The sequence below is a fragment of the Sorex fumeus genome, unplaced genomic scaffold (assembly GCF_029834395.1).
Source record: "Sorex fumeus unplaced genomic scaffold, SorFum_2.1 ptg000028l, whole genome shotgun sequence".
NCBI classification, from domain to species: domain Eukaryota; kingdom Metazoa; phylum Chordata; class Mammalia; order Eulipotyphla; family Soricidae; genus Sorex; species Sorex fumeus.
In genome coordinates, this window is record NW_026606085.1 from 10144679 (window position 1) to 10163215 (window position 18537).

General features: G+C 40.3%; 1 protein-coding gene across 4 annotated transcripts in view; it reads left to right on the forward strand.

Moving 5' to 3' along the window:
- The window catches only part of CNTN5 (contactin 5), an 863350-nt gene that overhangs the window by 645865 nt on the left and 198948 nt on the right, over positions 1–18537 (forward strand). For all 4 annotated transcript variants that reach the window (XM_056114781.1, XM_056114779.1, XM_056114782.1 and 1 more), the window contains 3 exons: positions 229–365; positions 2338–2467; positions 4381–4531. In XM_056114781.1, the coding sequence (XP_055970756.1) occupies positions 229–365; positions 2338–2467; positions 4381–4531 (418 nt within the window). The remainder of the gene's footprint in view (positions 1–228; positions 366–2337; positions 2468–4380; positions 4532–18537) is intronic.

Genomic DNA, 18537 nt, shown 5'->3' on the forward strand with positions numbered 1-18537 from the left:
AGAACTTCACTTAGTTAATACTTCACTTAGTTAGTACTTCACTTAGTACTTCACTCAATTCCTAGTTCTACTGCTTTTTATTCTTTCAGAGATCTGTAGGAGTTGATAGGTGATGAACTGAAATCCAAAGGTTTTGATGCGTTGAGTATGTGTGTTTTCCTGTGAACTCAGAAATTGGTGATGTGTTTGAGAATGTGACCCCCTGCTTCCATGCTTGCATCCTTGCAGCGTACCCTCACTGGGTGGAGAAGCTGAACGACACCCAGCTGGACAGCGGGAGCCCTCTGCGCTGGGAGTGTAAGGCCACTGGCAAGCCGCGGCCCACCTACCGCTGGCTGCGGAACGGAGCAGCCCTGACGCCCCAGGTACCTCCCCTGCCTTGGCCCCAGCCTCTCTCAGGGAGCTCGAAAACTGTTTCTTACTTTGCCTCCATCTCATGTGGTGAGAAATACTGCATATGTGTGCCACTTGGAACATCAGTTACCACATTACTTTTCTAAGTAATACATTGGTTCCTTAACTGTTGTTCAACCTTTTACATACACAGGAAATATCATTGATTGTGCTTGACTCCTTGGCTGTTTCGCTGAGCATTACCCTTTTGCTGCCACTTTGCAGGGGGTTCCCTGGGAGAAATGACTTGCCCCAGATCACCTATCCCCTGGAAAATGAAATTGCGATAGAACTCTCACTGTGCTGGACAGGGTTTCTCCCATGTGATTCTGCTACCCGTAGTCTTCCATGTCTTGTGTGTGTGTGTGTGTGTGTGTGTGTGTGTGTGAGAGAGAGAGAGAGAGAGAGAGAGAGAATTAACTACACATTCTTAAAACAAAAATGTTTTTGTTTTGCACATAATCAATGTTTTGATTTGCAAAATGTTTTAGTTTGCAAAAATCTCATTAACTACTCAATTTCAGAAGAATGCAGGATGATATAATGATTCGATCTAACTTTGTCCCAGAGAGAGTTTTGCAGAAGGAGGGCAGAGTGGGGAAGAGTTGGGGGAGTCTAGAAACATGAAGTCCCAAATCAGTTCGATTGGGACTCCGTGGTCTCCAAGGCGTTGCTTGTCTGCTGCTTGTCTCTGAGCGCTCCAGCTGCTCCTCTGTCCAGTGAAAACTGGGATCACATTGTTCCCGTTGTCCTGTCCATCCTGGCTCTCCCCTGCTCTCTCAGTCTAAAATAGGGCCAACGCAGACCACGTTTACACAGAAGACTTCCAGGAGGGCAACTGCAGAGCAGTTCAAAGAAAATGCTGGGGAGGGGCTGGGGATGCTGATACCCCAGACAGACCTGAGAAGTTTCCTCTGCTCAGTATTTCCCACTCCTGGGCAGCCCCACCCGCACCCACTTGCCTGCTCAGGGAACGGGCATGTTTTGAAAATGCTGTCAAACTGCTTGGCATCTCTGTTGATAGGTAATCAAAGCACTTGCACAAAATACTGAAAGGATCATTTGCTCAGAATTAGGAACATGACACCTGGTTGTTTAACAACATTTGAAATTTAAAATTTGCATTTGAAACGTGCTCCCCATCTCAGCTCACCTCAGCCTGCACACACACGTCTCCCGTCTGGGGCAGCACTGCCTGGACGCATACTCTGGACACATAATCCAGAGCCCCGAGACAGGGCAGCTTTAGTGCATTCGTTTATTGGGATAGTCTGCTGGGAAGCGAGGGGAAAGGAAAGTTCCTAATAAGATCGACATGCTAAAGGGGTTCTTACCAACCTGGACCTTTGTCACCTCAACCTGTCTGCCAGTGTCTGCAGTTCTTTCACCCTGTGAGAACCATGCTTCTCTTTTCTAAGATGAGTTCCCTACAGCTGCTGAGTGTACATCACACACTCAACTAGTGACTGTCACTATCCTCCCATTGTTCATCAATTTGCTTTACCCAGTAATGTCACCATTGTGAGAATTGTTGTTACTGTGTTTGATATATCGAATACATCAACGGGTAGCTTTCCAGTCTTTGCCATGCGGGCAAGATACTCTAGGTAGCTTGCTGGGCTCTCCAAGAGGGACGGAGGAATCGAACCCGAGTCAGCCGGATTGGCCCCGTGCAAGGCAAATCCCTACTGCTGTGCTATCACTCCAGGTACACTCAGCTTGTATGCCAACTTAAAGGAGCATAGCTCAAAAATAAGGATACACTCCTTAGGAAAATACAGTTACTTCTTTCAGACTGAGACATAGTTATAAATTATAAGAAATGTTCTAACAAAAAATGAGCATAAAGTTATAAATAATGTGTAACTGTATTAATTGGCGGCTTTTATTTTCTTGATCTAATTTGTTCACTTCCTGTATCTAATTTTTTGTATTCCATTATAGAGTAGGGTTGAGATGGTTAATGGAATATTGATGATCCGCAATGTGAATCAATCAGATGCTGGCATGTATCAGTGTTTGGCTGAAAATAAATATGGAGCCATTTATGCCAGTGCTGAGCTGAGGATTCTAGGTAAGCGATTTCTAAATAAATAAGTAGGGAGAAGGTTGTTTCGACTTTTCATGCTCTAATTCTTCCTATACTTAAGGTTTATGATGTAATTGTAAGATCCGTTTATATTACTAAAATAAAATGTCCTGCTGATATACTTTTTAAGCTTCAGGGGCAAAATTTTATTGTGTACCATTTGTCCCATTACTATTTTTTATAAGATTTTTCTATAGCTTTAGTTTTATGATTTAGAGATTTATACCGAATGTCTTTTCTACAGTATTGATTTTGAAGCATGTAAGAAATACAGGAAGAATCTCCTGACAGTCAGGATCAAAATGTCCCTTTGGGCAGCTTCTCCCCACTAGCAGAGCAACCTTGAGCATTCTCCCAAGAGGAGAGTCAGGTGACCCCTTTGAGGCAGGATTCCTTTGCAGAGCCCCCAGCCCCTCCTGCTGGAGCACTGGGACCACTGCCCTGCCCTAGACAGGAAGACCAGGGCAGTCGGACCCGAGGACTCAGGCCGCTCTCTAGGAAGGGAAGAGCGCTGGCCACTAAGGCTGCTTCCCTTGACGGGGTCCAGAAGATTAAACCCACCAGGACAGACTGCTCAGAGAGAGCGTGCCTGGGCCCCGGGATGCAGGCTACTTTCTCCACTCTGGCCATTGCCTACACTTTGCCTCTGAGTGTTTGTAATACAAAGAAAGATGCTTCCATGTTCTCAATCCAAGGGGCCCCAAGAATTCTCAGGGGCCTAACTATGCTGTCTTCTCCTCTGCCTACATTCTCAAAGCATGACATTAATTCTAGCTATTAATTCAGGAATACAGAAGCTTATCCTTTACCTTATCAGCTAGATACAAATCATCATAAATTAATTATTAAATGAAAAACTTCTACATGTTTCAAAACTCCACCCAAATCTCCTCCATCCTAACCAAGGAAATAGGTATGTACTCGTCAGCTCGCATGCCAGTCTTTTTAGATTAAAGTATTTTTTAAAGCACTATTAAATATTTCAGTAAGTTATGTTCTTAGTAGACAATCAGAAATGTTATATTCCCTCCATGGTTCCATAGTTTTTCTCTCAACTTTTAGCCCAGCTCTGTATGTATGTATGTATATATATATATATATATATATATATATATATATATACTCTTATTTAATGAACCATGTATCTCAATGATACACAAAGGACAAGGAATACTAATAAAATTGTTAGATGTTATAAGTAAATATTTCAAGATACAGTAGTCTTTCAGTCCTCTTTTAGGTTTAAAAGACTCTTGAAAAAATAAATGTATAATAATTGTAATAGTAATGAAAAACAAGACCTAGTGAATAATTACAATCAATTAAAAATATTTAAATTTAAATAATTCCATTTCTTTAAACTGGATTTTTTATGTCTCAATGGTAGAGCCCAGATTTGTATGAATTAAGCTCAACAGCTCAAAAAAACTATTTCTCTAAAAAACTAGATTCAGCTTTTTAAAATTAAAGGCACATGTGTATCAAATTAAGAATCACAGATAGCAAAGGAATGACACGGAATGTCATTCCACAGTTCACCTCAAATTTTCTTAAGGAAGTCTAAAATTTCTCTGCTTCTTTCTTCTACCTCTTGTCTAAATTGCTCATCAATGATTCCACGTTTAGTTTATTAATTATAATTAAAGCATATAAGTTTTTGAGATGTTTTGTCTGTGGATGTGCATTATATGCCATATTCACCTGCCACTGGAAAAAAATGGTTGTTCTTGCACATATATGGTGGTCACTCAAAATTAAGTTTTGTATTAGTGCCTTTGTATAGATGTAATAGAATTCTATCCATTCCACACACACACACAAAAAATGTTACAGTATCTTTTGTCATCCTTTAGACTTTTCATTACTTCTGGTGAAACTAACATTTTTTTTTAAAATAGCTTCAGTTCCCTCTTTTGCACTGAATCAACTGAAGAGAACAATCATTGTTACCAAAGGCCAAGAAGTGGTCATAGAGTGCAAACCCCAAGGCGCTCCTAAACCAACCATCTCTTGGAAGAAGGGAGACAAAGCAGTCAGAGAGAATAAAAGGTAAGAAATCTGTTTCACAGTTCATACTAGTAACATTAGGCTGTTTTGAAATTACAGATGATACAAAGAATATTGGCATTTCATAGTTACTGTGAGATATATTTTGTGAACTGATGAAATATGCTTTTTGTTCATATAATGATGAAAAATGATCCAGAGTTCTATTTCAGTATGGTGAGACATCTTTCGTACCCTTGTTCTTTCAGCCCCAATTGGGAATTTCACCAGATTATGAAGAAAGCAAAATTTTCATTAAGCTAGTTAGTTTTCGTTTTCATCTGTGATGAATTTTAAGGGCCGCATTTTCATTTCCATGTTAAGATAATAGGCGTATTCTGGATTTTTAAAATAATCTCTTTATGGGAGAATGCTTCCAAATGATCTTTGCGTGTGTGCTTGCCTCTTTGTTTTCAATCATGTTGATGCAAAAGAGTTTAGGATTACTTTTATTGTCACAAGCTAATTAGAGTGTACATAGGATTATATAATGTGTAAAAATCTGTCTTGGCGAGGAAAGCCAAAGAATATCAGAGAAGTACAAATGGGGAGAAGTGATGAAAGAACTAAATAATCACATGATAGTCTCAGTATACTTGGTTCAAAATATGCCATGCCCTACCCATCATTCAGTACCATGTTGGGGTTGCAAGTGTGATTCTGTTTCAACAAAATTATACCTGCCATTATGTTAAAAGCAATAGCACAGCTGTAGGGCATTTGCCTTGCAAGTCGCTGCCCAGCCACGTTGGGTTCGATTCCTCCGCCGCTCTCAGAGAGCCCCGCAAGCTACTGAGAGTATTTTGCCTGCACGGCAAAGCCTGGCAAGCTACCTGTGACGTATTTAATATGCCAAACACAGTAACAACAAGTCTCACAATGGAGACGTTACTGGGTTCGCTCAAGCAAATCGATGACAATGGGAGGACAGTGCTACAGTGCTACAATAGTGCATGTTGTTTCATAAATCACCTTTAAGGAATAAGAATTTATTCTGCGCTTGATATTTGTCTAGCTGTAAGTGATAATATAGTTAAAATGATTTAAAGTCACACTAGGGGTTCTTTTGAATAGTTCTTTAAGTAATTTTAGATGACATATTTGAAAATTTTCTTCAATTTTACTCCTCATTCATGTCTAAGAAGAACTTATTTAAATTACCTGTTTTGAATGAAATAATTTGTGAGATTAATGGGTTCAGTTCCAGCCTAAGAATATGTAGTTCCTAGAAAGGGTGGTCAGCTGGATCAACACAGCAGTTCAGGGTTATGTTTGGAAAAAGTTTCTCTTCCTTTGTAAGAGCACTATGGAGGTCTGAGCAGGTCACACACAAGGTCAGTCGGTGTTTGTGTGGTTAGTGGCATATGTCTGAAGTCATATTGGATTAGATTATGGCTCATATTAGTATGAAACAGAAAAAAATAGCATAAATCTCATTAACTTAAACCAAAAAAAATTGTAAAAGGGCTGGAGCCGTAGTACAGAAAGTAGGGCACTTGCTGACTCGGTAGGGCGCTCGGCTGACCTGTGTTCATTGCCAGCATCCCATATGGTCCCCTGAGCACCGCCAGGAGTAATTCTTGAATTCATAGTCAGGAGTAACCCCTGTGCATTGCTGGGTGCGACCCAAAAAGCAAAAATAAATAAATAAATAAATAAATAAATAAATAATTTTCAGTAGGAACAACAAATTACTGGCATTTTTCTGAGTCTATTGAGGTTTTTAATAAATTCAAAATATACTTGCTGTATCAGTACAGGTCATTCCATTTGATGGAATTTGATCCCTCACCACTGTCATTTGTAACTTTAAAAATTAAGCAGCATGTATTTATTAAGGGCTGGAACGATAGCACAGCAGGTAGGGTGCTTGCCTTACAAGCGGCCAACATGGCCGGCCCGAGTTTGATTCCTCCGCCCCTCTCGGAGAGCCCAGCAAGCTACTGAGAGTATCTCGCCTGCACGGCAAAGCCTGGCAAGCTCCCCGTGACATATTCGATATGCCAAACACAGTAACAACAAAGTCTCATGATGGAGACATTACTGGGCCCGCTCGAGCAAATCGATGAACAACAGGAGGACAGTGACAGCGACAGTATTTATTAAATTAAAAATAGTGAGAGATGAATAGAATTGTTCACTACTATAACAACTCTGTAATCTGTAATAGATATTTTATATTCTAAACTTGCAAACGGGTGGAAGCTATAGTACTGCAGTTAGAGCACTCGCCTTGCACATGGGCAACCCAGGCTTAATTCCCAGCACCCATATGGTCCCCCAAGCCCGACCAGGAGTGATCCTGAGCACAGAACCAGGAGTAAGCTCTGAGCACTGCCAGGTGTGCTCCCCCCAAGAATAGAATTGCAAACAGTCTGATGTTTTTCCCCTTGTTTTTCTTTCTTCTCTCTCCTAACCCCGTAGGATTAGTGAGACAAATATACTGACATCAAACTGAGTCACTGTCAAAGTACTGCTCAGGAAGGAAACAGAAACGTGTTTAGTGCTTACATTTATTCAAGTAAAAGCACGAATGGTCTGTGTTTACATTTGTTTACATTCTCTTTTGCCTACACTGGTTTATATGCTTAGGTCTGTATGCAGATTTATTCGATAACAAAATCCACAGGTAAAGTAAAATCTTCAATTTTCACAATTATCTTTATTCCAAATTAAAGACAGAACAACAAATTGCAGTTATCTATATGGGCAAAGAAAAACTTGTATTTTATTCAGGAAAATGAGTTCAGCATTTATAAGAGAAACATTTAAATGTGAGACCTTACTTATAAAGCATAAAATTGATGACTAGCCAATAGAATAAAATGTAATCAAGGATTTTAATCCAGAAAAAATGCATTCTAATCACCAAAAATATTTCTAAAAAACACTCAAGATATTGAATTCACATCTAGAATTCACTGAATTTGGCTCTAAACTTCAAAAGCAATATTAGAACAACTGAAAGTTAATTGGCAGCCATTTGTTTCAACATCAGTGTCAACTCATTGGTTTACCTTTTTCAGCTCATTGATGAAATCATCTAGGTTTGGACTGGTTTTATTTTCTTTGTAGATTGTCTTCAATCACAATCTTTTTATTTATGTATTCATCAATTTCTCCAAAGAAATATGTCAAATAATTATTCAAAAGTTTAAAATTTGATAAGAACCAATTATAATACAATGACTTGAAAATCTTGGGAAAAATCTGATTAACAAAAAGTTGCCCACTTACACTTTGTAAAATATGATAGTCACATGTTCCCAGATGTGATTTGTAGAGTATATAAGAAACAGGCCCGGAGAGAGAGCACAAAGGGCCAAATGCAAGCTTAGCATGTGGGAGGCCCAGGTTCAGGCCCAGACATTGGTCTTCAAGCACAGCACTGAGTGTGGCCCAAAAATTAGAAAAGAGAAAGAAAATAGAATGAGTTTTTTGTGTGCTTATTTATTATTTATATCGCAGAATTAGTGGTGATATATCTTTGAATGATCAGTATAAACTACTGATCAAAAAGTCACTTATATCATTATTAAGGGTAATGAAAACTGCTTATAAGTTCATAGCATTTATAGTTTACAAAGCACTTTTTGAGTTGTAGTATTTATTTTTTAAATATCTTGTATTGAATCACTGTAAACTACCAAATTACGGAGTTATTCCTGATTGAGTTTCTTATGGAGTTATTTCTGATTGAGTTTCACGCATACAAGGTCCAACACTAATCCCTTCACCAGTGTCCAGTTACCTCCACCAGTGTCCCCAGTTTCTCTCGGGCATCCCAGCCAGCCTCTGTGATGGGTACCTTTTTTTTTGTCCCTTTTCCCCTATTTTAGACACCGTAGTTTTTACAGTACTGTTGCTGATGGCTTTTGTGCATGTCATTTGCCCTCCTTTCTGCACTAGCGCTAGTCCTGAGTGACCACTTCTCTCTGCCATTGTCAAAGTGGTCCCTTCCCTGACCTGTCCTCACTTCCACCTGGCAAGCTTCCTACTGATATCAGCCCTCTTTCTCTGTATTTCTGTTGTCACTGGACCTTAGTTATTCCCCTACTATGTTTCTTTATGTCACACTTTTAACAATTTAAGTAAAAGTATTATCCAGCAAATAATAAAGTAGGACTTATTTTCCTGCTTAGACTGTACCACGAGGTTTCTAAAGTTACTTATTTTCTTATTTGTAACATTAGAATACAAAAGAGTGACCTCTCAGGTGATAAGGATCAAGGGGAGTGGCTGGTATGTAGTGGTCATCGTGCTCCATGACCAGTGGCTGGTATCTGCGGCCACTGCCTCCTTCGGGAGGGTTTCCAACCTCTCAGCTCCGGTGCTGATGCTGCCACATCTGCCTTCCAAGTTCTGCATTTCACTGCAGCCCTTTTGCTTGCCATGAAGGAAGACGACGTCTGAGATGTAGATTATTATTTGAAATTAAAGGAGTCTTTTAAGTTCTCAGTGCGATATATCTGCTATTCATTCATCTTGGTCCCTAAATTGGCATTCTTTGTCCCCGTGAACCCCACACCTCATTTTGTTATCTGTTCCTGCCTGACCATTCTCACCAGGTTACCTACCCCCACTGCCATGCTCGGGGGGAGTTTTCATTCTAGCCAGCTATGTTTTTACTTGTTCCATGATTGGCATTCTTGGCCATGCACAAGTCTGTGACTATAGACATGTGACTAGCAGAAACCTTTGGGTTCTTCCTTATTTTTATGGGTGTCCCCAGGTTCTTCCCATCACCTTTAACAAGCAGCAGCACATTATCTATTTAGGTTCCTTTATCAATCTTTCTTCTGTTTTGTACTAAAATCAGTAAGCTCCCAGAGTACAAAAATATAAACTTGTCCATGAGGGTTTCATTCTCTAGCATACTTTCCTTAAGAAATTTCAGCTCATCAAATTCATATTGGATTTTCACTTCAGCTCATTATTTCCATCACTTGGCCATTAACTTTTGTTAAAATATAATCACCCAGAAGCACTCCAGCAGTGCACAAATATTAAGCCTTCATTATTTCATGTTCAATTTCCTGCACATTTTGTGGAAAAACTTGTTTAAAATGAAGAATACATAGTTTTTTGGTAAAGGCAGAGTTTGTTTTGTTTCAGTTCCATGTGCCACATGAACTGCGATTGAAGTCCATGAAATATGCCACATAGGATTAAAAATTAGTCACAGTTATTGAAATTTCAAACTAATTTGATTACCAGTTTTCATTTCTAGGTAGAGGTGGATTCCAGTTGCAGAGATAATTGACAATAATTCAGATGGGTGCTAAGAATTCCTACATCCCCCAAATTAAAAATTATCCTATGGAGGGGTAATATTGTAGCATAATTTTTCTTTTATGGGACCATCATCTACACAAAGACTTATTCAAAATCCCTTGTAATATTCCCTTGCACAGCAAAGCAGCAAAGTTTCTACTTCTTCATTTAACACACACAGAAAATTGCACTTGAAGTGCCCATTAGTTGGCTTCTGTGGGGAATTCCTGTTGTGTTTATTAGGCAACAATGATCAGACTCACACTCTGACTCACAGACATATGGAAAAATATATTTGTACCACAAGCCCTAAAGGACATTGTTACTAAGGGAAAACAGGGTCTTCTTCCTTTCATCGGGAAGAAATGGAATTCATGGTTATAATTAGGGTCTTGTTCCTGCCCCTGGTTTCCACCTACATGCTGTGTTTGCTAATGAACAAGCTGGTTTGTTGTTTCCTTTGTGACAATGTCTTTTACATATTAAGAACATAAAACAATGCAGACCCTAGGTATCTGGGTCTATTTCATATCTAAGAAATTGTATAATGAGGGAAAATAAGCGTGCATATATCAAGAGTATATGTGGTGACTTTCTTTGTAAATTAAATTCTGTGCCATCAAAAGAAATTAAACAATCCAATGGTGTTATGTTTGAAAAGGAGGGATGGTTAATTGCCGCCTTTGTCAAATGTAGGAGCCCAGGGTGCTGCCGATGCCCACCATGTTCCATGGTGACTTGAGGTTTTTTAAAAGAGGGCTGAGGCCCAGGTGCCTCACTGAAAGGGTGCGTTCAGATCCTGGCTCCTGGTATCGTGAAACTGGCCAGGCTCTACCTGCGAACTTCCCCACCTTCCTTTTACAGCCCTGGTAGAATTGAAAGGTGGGAGGGAGGACAAATGAGCAGCACTTTAAACATTGATGAGTATAGATGAACAAATCATTGACTTCTGAGAAAAATAAGGGGCGAGGGACTCAGTTAAGAAACATCCTGCTCGCAAAAATGTATAGTCGAAGTGACATCTGCACTTGTTTGTTCATTGCAGCCCTCTTTACAATAGCCAGAAACTGGAAGAAACCTGAATGCCCAAGAACAGATGACTGGTTAAAGAAACTTTGGTACATCTACACAATGGAGTACTATGTAGCTCTTAGAAAAGATGAAGTCATGAAATTTACATACAAGTGGTACAATATGGAAAGTATCATGCTAAGCGAAATGAGTCAGAAAGAGAGGGATAGACATAGAAAGATTGCATTCATCTGGGGGATATAAAGTAACAAAGTATGAGATTAATACACAAGAATAGCTGAGATCAGCACCAGGAGGATTACTCCATAACTTAGAGGCCAGCCGGGTATCCTAGAGGAAAGGGCTATTCAGATAGAGAAGGGAGCACCAAATAAAGGATGTTTGGAGGATCCTCCCAGGAGGGGAGATGCATGTCGAAAGTAGACTATGGACTGAACATGTTTGCCACTCAATGCCTCTTTTGCAGACCACAACACCCAAAAGGAGAGAGAGAACACAGGGGATTGCCCTGCCACAGAGACGGGGGGATGGGGGGATGGGGGTGGGAGGGATATTATCCATGGTGGTGGAAAATGGGCACTGGTGGAGGGATGGGTATCTGATCATTGTATAATTGAAACCAAAGCACAAAAAATTGTAAATGTACAACTTTAAAAAAAATAAAATAAAATAAAGGGAAAAAAAAAAAAAAAAAAAAAAAAAAAAAAAAAAACATCCTGCTCAAGACTAGAAAAAGTTTTCTTTTTTTTTGAGTGACATACTGATGAATTAATGAAATGCTATGGGAAAAATCAGATGGAATTATCATTCTTCTGGACTGGGATTAATGTCATCCCATTTTAGAGCTACATCATTTGGATGGAGGTCTTTTCTATATTTGTAGACTTAGTATTTCTCAGTAGTGAGGAGCCCCCCATTTCAAATGTATTGAGTAACTCTGTGTAGGCATCACAGTAAGCAGTGAAATGGGAATGGGAAAACAAAAAAACTCTTTCTCACAGTTTTATCGTTGCCATTTCAAATAATGTAGTTAGATAATGTAATGAGTGATCACAAATCTTATTTTTAGTTTTTTTTAATTGAATCACTGTGAGATAAACCCTTACAAAGCTGTTCATGATTAGATTTCAGTCACACAGTTCCAACAACCATCCCTCCACCAGTGACCAGTGTACATTTCCCAGCTCCAGTGTCCCCAGGTTCCTTCCCATCAACCCCACCCCCAGCCTCCCTCTATAACAGGCATTAATCCTCTCTCTCTTTCCCTCTCTCTTTCTTTCTCTCTCTCCCTCTTTCTTCCTCTCTCTCTCCCTCTCTCTCCCTCTCTCTTCCTCTTTCTCTTTCTCTCCTCTCTCTCTTTCTCTCTCTCTCTCTCTCTCTCTCTCTCTCTCTCTCTCTCTCTCTCTTCTCTACCCCTCCTTTTGAGCACTGTGGTTTGCAATTCAGGAACTAAAAGGTTATCAGGTATCCCTTTAACTCTCCCTTTTAACATTCAGTGTTTGTCCAGCATGATCACAGGTCTTTGGATGAATGATGGCCATCAGTGTCCAGAAGAATGCATGCCTCACACTATTGGTTCCCAACATTTTCTAGTGTAGGGTCTAAGGTGAGCTCAAGGTTCCTTTCCCAGTGTTTTTATGTTTTCTTTTACTTATCCCACCATACTGTCTCTTGTTTAGACATTTTTAAATTTGATAACTATACAAAACAGCCCTTGTTGGGGAGATTATGCTGCGGAAGTCAGTTAATTTAGGCTGTAAATGACAATGAAACAATTCTGACTTGTTGGCGTTCTGAACATCACCCGTTTGTGGCTTTACATCTCTAGCTAATTACAAGTTTAGCAAACAGTTCATAAATTCTACTTCTAAGTATGGTCCATTTACCCCAGCTACTATAAATCGCTGCCCAAGTTGCCTGGTTATGCTCTTCGTTTAGGCAAAACTTGAACAAGTCATTAATGGCTTAAAGACTTTTCTTTTTCAAAAGCCCCCAGACTACAACTTTCAGTTTAATTTGTCCTTAATACAAACAGGATCTAAAGTACTTGGGTAATCAAGCATCTAAGGATAAGCTGCTGACTGATCCTACTACCTCCCCAAGTGGCTCTTTAATGGGTATAAAATGGTGAAGAGAGAAGAGTCTGAGGGTTTTTAGAAAAAAAAATATTTTACAGGGCCCGGGCTTTGGCACAGAGTGGTGAGCTCATGCTTTTCACGTGCAGGGTTTGAATTCCGTCTCTCAACCCCCAAGACCTCCTAACTTTTCTTTATTCAAATAAGAATTCTGAAAAGATAAGATAGGAAAATCTATGATGACCACTATGCTCTTAGTTGTATTTGCATGTTTCAGACAACCAATTTATGTTCGTTTCTCTTTTTCCTATTGTAAATGATAACTCCACTTCTCTAGCCCTAATTCCACACAATCTAGATGCCATTCTATTGTGTTTATTATGGTTAAAAAAGAACCTTGTGCAACATATACTGAATGTGACACACTAGGCCAGTTCCCATGAAGACGAGAGAGAGCACTCTATCACCACGGAGCCATCTGAAATGGGCAGCCAGACTCACACAGCTATTCCATGGGGTATTTGCAGCAATTAGTAACAGGGTACATATTAGTAGGGCATTATTGATGAGATACTTAAGCATGATAAAAATAACTATCCTTTCTTGAAAGCCATTTTATGTATGCATCCATCACTTTCAATACTCAAAATAAAGTCATATTTACAGAGAATGAAATCATTCCCACTTTAAATTAAGATACTCTTCGTAGAGTAAGTTTAAGTCAAAACTAGAGTCTATTCTCTTTGGATCCACAACTAGTGTTTTGGGTGGTCCCATCATAAAAAGACCTTTGAAAGTTAAGAAAAGCAGAAAATCAAATCTGGATGAGAGAGAAAGTAAAACTTCTGGCATGAATGACTATGTAAAATGGAATAAGATTTTGACATAGATAGGCAAAATGTGTTTTAAGAAGAGAGTTCAAAGCTTGTAAAAGCATGATAATGAGCTCAGGATGCTTGTGAATATTATTTATCCAGGGTATAGATTATGTATAGAAATGTGAAATAAATGAACGTTTTCATTTGCTGAGAACAAATTGAGAATGTTGAGAGACAGATTAAATTCATGGTGAATTTAGTAGCAAAGGGTTGTATCTAAAAGATCTAATGCACACCTATCTCGATATCTTAAGTTATTATATGACGTTAAAAATATAGTTAAGTCTATTAAGTCAGGAGCATAAAGTATGAGCTAAATATTATACCAGTTTTCCCCAAAAGGGGGAAAATAAAAAATAAATATAAAAAATAAATGGTGTTCATATGTAGTGATTTTATCAATGCACAGGAAAAAAAGGTCAGGAAATGCTAAATAGAGACCTGTGCTTCTCTGGGGCTAAAGTCATAGCCAGAAGCTGGTTTTACTCCAAGGCTTTTGTGAGAAAGACCTGTCTGTGTGGACGTTGTTTCCTGTTTCTGGAGAGGGGGAGGGAGAGAAAGTCTAGCGCTCACCTCTCTGTGCCCGGCTCACAGACCTGCAGATAGAAATCAGACCACTGAGAAAGCTAGATGGGAAATGGTGGGTTTCATGTTGTAAATGATGATGGAAATCTGAAATATCTCACTGACATTTTACCAGTATAGATAAACAACACTTCGGTACCGTGGGGAAAGGCAAGAGAAGCTCAGCGTAAGAATCCAAGGCTCAGACACTTGACTCATCTCTAAAGACCACGAGCATGCTGAAAGAAATGTAAAAATTGAGGAAGCTGGAAACACTAACAGATTATGTTCACAAATCGGAACTGTAATAGAACACTGTGAGGAATGAAGGGATGCCAACAAAGTGGAATACTTACATATAAATGAACAGAGCAAAATTTCCCAAACTTATTCGAAAAGAATTGTTCGGTTATCAAGTGATAGGTTATTAAGAATTGATGTAAGAATTTATAGGCTATTAATTATTATATTTATAGTTAATGGGCTGGAGCAATAGCACAGCGGGTAGGGCATTTGCCTTGCACGCGGCTGACCTGGCAGACCTGGCAGACACCCGCAGTAACAAAATTTGACTTACCTCATCACGTTATTCATTTGTCATTCAAGCTTTATATGATTTTATTTTCTTTCATTCACTTGCCAGGAATAACTGTGTTTGGTGTAGGTTGCGTACCCTTAATTTTCCTCACGTTCTTCCATATCGGCAAATTGACACTCTGCATCCAAACAACTGCTCTTTTTTAAAACTCTAACTTCCTTTATTCTCACGGGAAAATAAGCCAGACTGTCATTACTCGAGGATACTGTGGCATTCTGGGAAACTCTTGGCTGATTTTTTGGACAGACAGGCTTAAGAATTTGAGCTGATAGCATTACTGCTCTGACCTTCAGTTTTATTATCTGTAAGATGAGAATGAGGGAGTTGGACCAAACGACACATAGGATTCCTTCCCTCTTGAAGAGCTTCTGCTTCCTGAATATTCTGGAAGACACTATGGAGACTGAATATACTCTATATTATTTCAATGATTAAGACAAAAATAATCTGTCAATTTTTTCTCTATTCAGTTGAAATTTGTTTCCCTAGAGAACATGGCATAGTTTGGAAAAGCAAAAATGGCAAAGAGGACTGGAAAGATAGCTCACAGTAGGATGGTTGCCTCACACACAGGGGTTGATTCCCGCCACTTCACAATGCCTGATATGAATGAAACCTTGGTGAAAGCGAAAATTCGAGGCTAAAAATACAGTATCTGGATGCTCTATTCTTCCTTCAAATTTTAGCAGCTACTGTTCCACCAGCCTTTAAATCAGACTGGAGTTTAAAGAATGGACTCTCCCCATTTCATCTTCATGGAGAGGGTTTTAGGTGCATGGCAGGAACTACGCTCCATGAGCCTCTAAGTGTGGCAGGGCCCTGGGCAGAAGGGAACTGTGGTAGAGCATACTCAGAAGGGAGGGTGGTCCAGCTGGTAGGGGAAAATGGGCATTAACGTAAGCCATGCACTGTAGTCAATACATTGCAAATACCATCTCTTTTTTCCCTCCTGACATGAAAAATTATTTTATAGAAGCATTTTTAGCATAGGAATTGTTTTCCTAACGTGTAAAATGATAATTTATGGAAATGAGTGACCACGTAAGTGAAGAGTTAGGATTAGAAATATAAAAAGGCCAGTAAAAAGTTCCTAAAGGAGAACTAGTCCAGAATTTTTATGGAAGAGCCAGTGTGGGTGGCGAGTTATGAACAAATTTGAGGCTGGAACAAGATGTGCTATGGAAATTAGATAACTGTTCTATTTGGATGGTTCTCATACATTATTTGAAGGGGTTTGTATTTTTTAAGAGTATTATGTGTTAAAAGTACTACTATTTCTATAATAAAGATTATGCTGCAACTGCACTCCTGCAGAACAATTCCGAGCTGTAAAAAACGGAAAGAACAAACAAACAAAAACCTGCAGTGATCTGAAGTCACGGAGGCTGTGGAAATGCTGCCCACTCTGGTAGGAGGTCAGTTTAGAGGAGCAAATGGTCCAGGTTTCTGGTATGAGGGAAGAACACGGCCAGCACATAGAGCCTGACAATTCCAGTCAAAAACTTGACAGCTTCTGGGTCTTTGAAAATGAGGAGAGTGTGAGGCAACTAAAGCAAGTGAAACCATAAAGATATACGAGGATATATACCGTGATCAGAGATCTAGGAGGCCAGCACGGCTGTTGGAAGGTTCTCCTATAAACTACATCTAAATACCCTCTCACCCCTGAATCACACATGTCCAGTTCAGAGTCAAAACATCCAAAGGAAGAATAAAAGAACTGAGCGGAAATTTAAGCCGATGCTCAGGAGACAAACTACAGGGTGTGAGCCATCTGAGGTTAAAAACTTAAAAGCGGAGAACAAAAAGCAACATTTTCCAAAGGAAAGGAAAGGAAAAGGCCCTCCCGTTGATCGTCGATTTGCTCGAGCGGGCCCAGTAATGTCTCCATTGGAGACTTTGTTGTTACTGTGTCTGGCATATCGAGTACTCTCGGTAGCTTGCCGGGCTCTCAGAGAGGGGCAGAGGAATCGAACTCGGGTCGGCCATGTTGGCCGCTTGTAAGGTGAACACCCTACCCGCTGTGCTATGTAATCTGGAGAATAGAAGATACGAAAGGGGTAGAATTCAAAACTATTCATGCATAGAAAGCCTGCCAGTCTGGCCCCTTCTCGGAGGTCCTAGTTGCTGGGGTGGCCAGAGTCTCCTGGAGGACAAAGCCCTAGACCTGCCACTGTGGAGTGTGGGATTCATGGGGCAGCCCCCAGCACTGCTCTCTGCAAGGTTCCAGAGGTCACCAAGATGAGGTCAGATGGTGATTCTGGCCCTCTTTTGTGTACTCAAGTTTCCTGCTGTAACTTGAGGGCTGGTTAGGGTGCTAGGCTGTTTGGGGCAACCCCACCCATAGTTCCTGTGTCAAATTCTGTACCTTAGAAAGTTCTACTGGGTGCAGTGTCTTTCTTGACAAGGCTATCATTTTGTTCTGAATCTAGGTAAGGGCTGTGCCCTCTCCTGCAGTTTCTGCCCCTTGAATTTCTGTGCCAATGACCCCAGGTTTGGATGCGCATTTCCTGTATCAGCAATTCTCCTGATTCTATGTCTTGGACAGGACCTCTTTCAAAGACGTTAGCAAAAACGGTGAAAGAGGTATCATTAGCTTTTCACTCCTGTATATGCAGAAAATGAAGCTTTCAGACATTCAATAACTCACTCATTTGGGACCACCAGAAAGAGGACTAGTGACTAGGCTGGGTCTATTTTCCAGATCAAGTAAAAAAATTTAAAAGAGCTTTTATTTTAAAAAGTATATATATATATATATATATATATATATATACACACACACACATATATATATATATATCAAACTGAGGGCCACCAAATGCTAACACAAAGCACAAGCCCTTGTCAGTGGGTGCCCGTGAATGTGCCAGGGACAGCCAGGCTTCAGCCCTGTCAACAGGGTGACCGCACAGTCCCTACATTTCAGAAAACCTAATTTAGAAACAGCTGGGATCTTTGAAAATTGAGGATAGTGAGGAAAGTAAGAGGCTGCCAATGCTGCTTTGAGTTGAATGATCCCCCAGCTTCTGGGGATGGGATGGGGTACATGGACGCCCCAACTAAGCCCCACCTGGTCCAGGGAGGACCAACTTGAGTGCGCCCCTGGGGCCAGAAGGAGACAAAACACAGAGCAATGCGGCACCTAGTGGGGGAAGTTTCCAGTCCAGAGGAAGGAGCACGACTTGGTCACTGATCCACAGTCTGTAAAACTTCAGGATCTGCCACCACAGGGCAAAGCAGAGCTTCTTCCAGACCAGTCCTCCTGCATTTTGCCTTGTTCTGAAATCTGAGCTTCTGCCCCTTTCACTGTCAGATGTAGCCGCACTGTTACTGAGGAAAGCCCCAGTAGAGGCTGGGTGTTATGTAGGCAGAGGGTGTATCAGCCTTCCAGAACAAAGTGAACTATTGGAATTAACTGATGCAAACCAGGACAGGGTTGGTCTGCCCTGCCAGCCTGGCAGAGGGATGAGGGTCGCCGCACAGAGCTTTTCTGTCTTCCGAGAATTGCCCTGCACCGCTGAGGTCAGGGGCAGCCCAGCTGCGCCATTTCTGGAGGGGGTATTTGGTCCACATTTTTAGCAAACT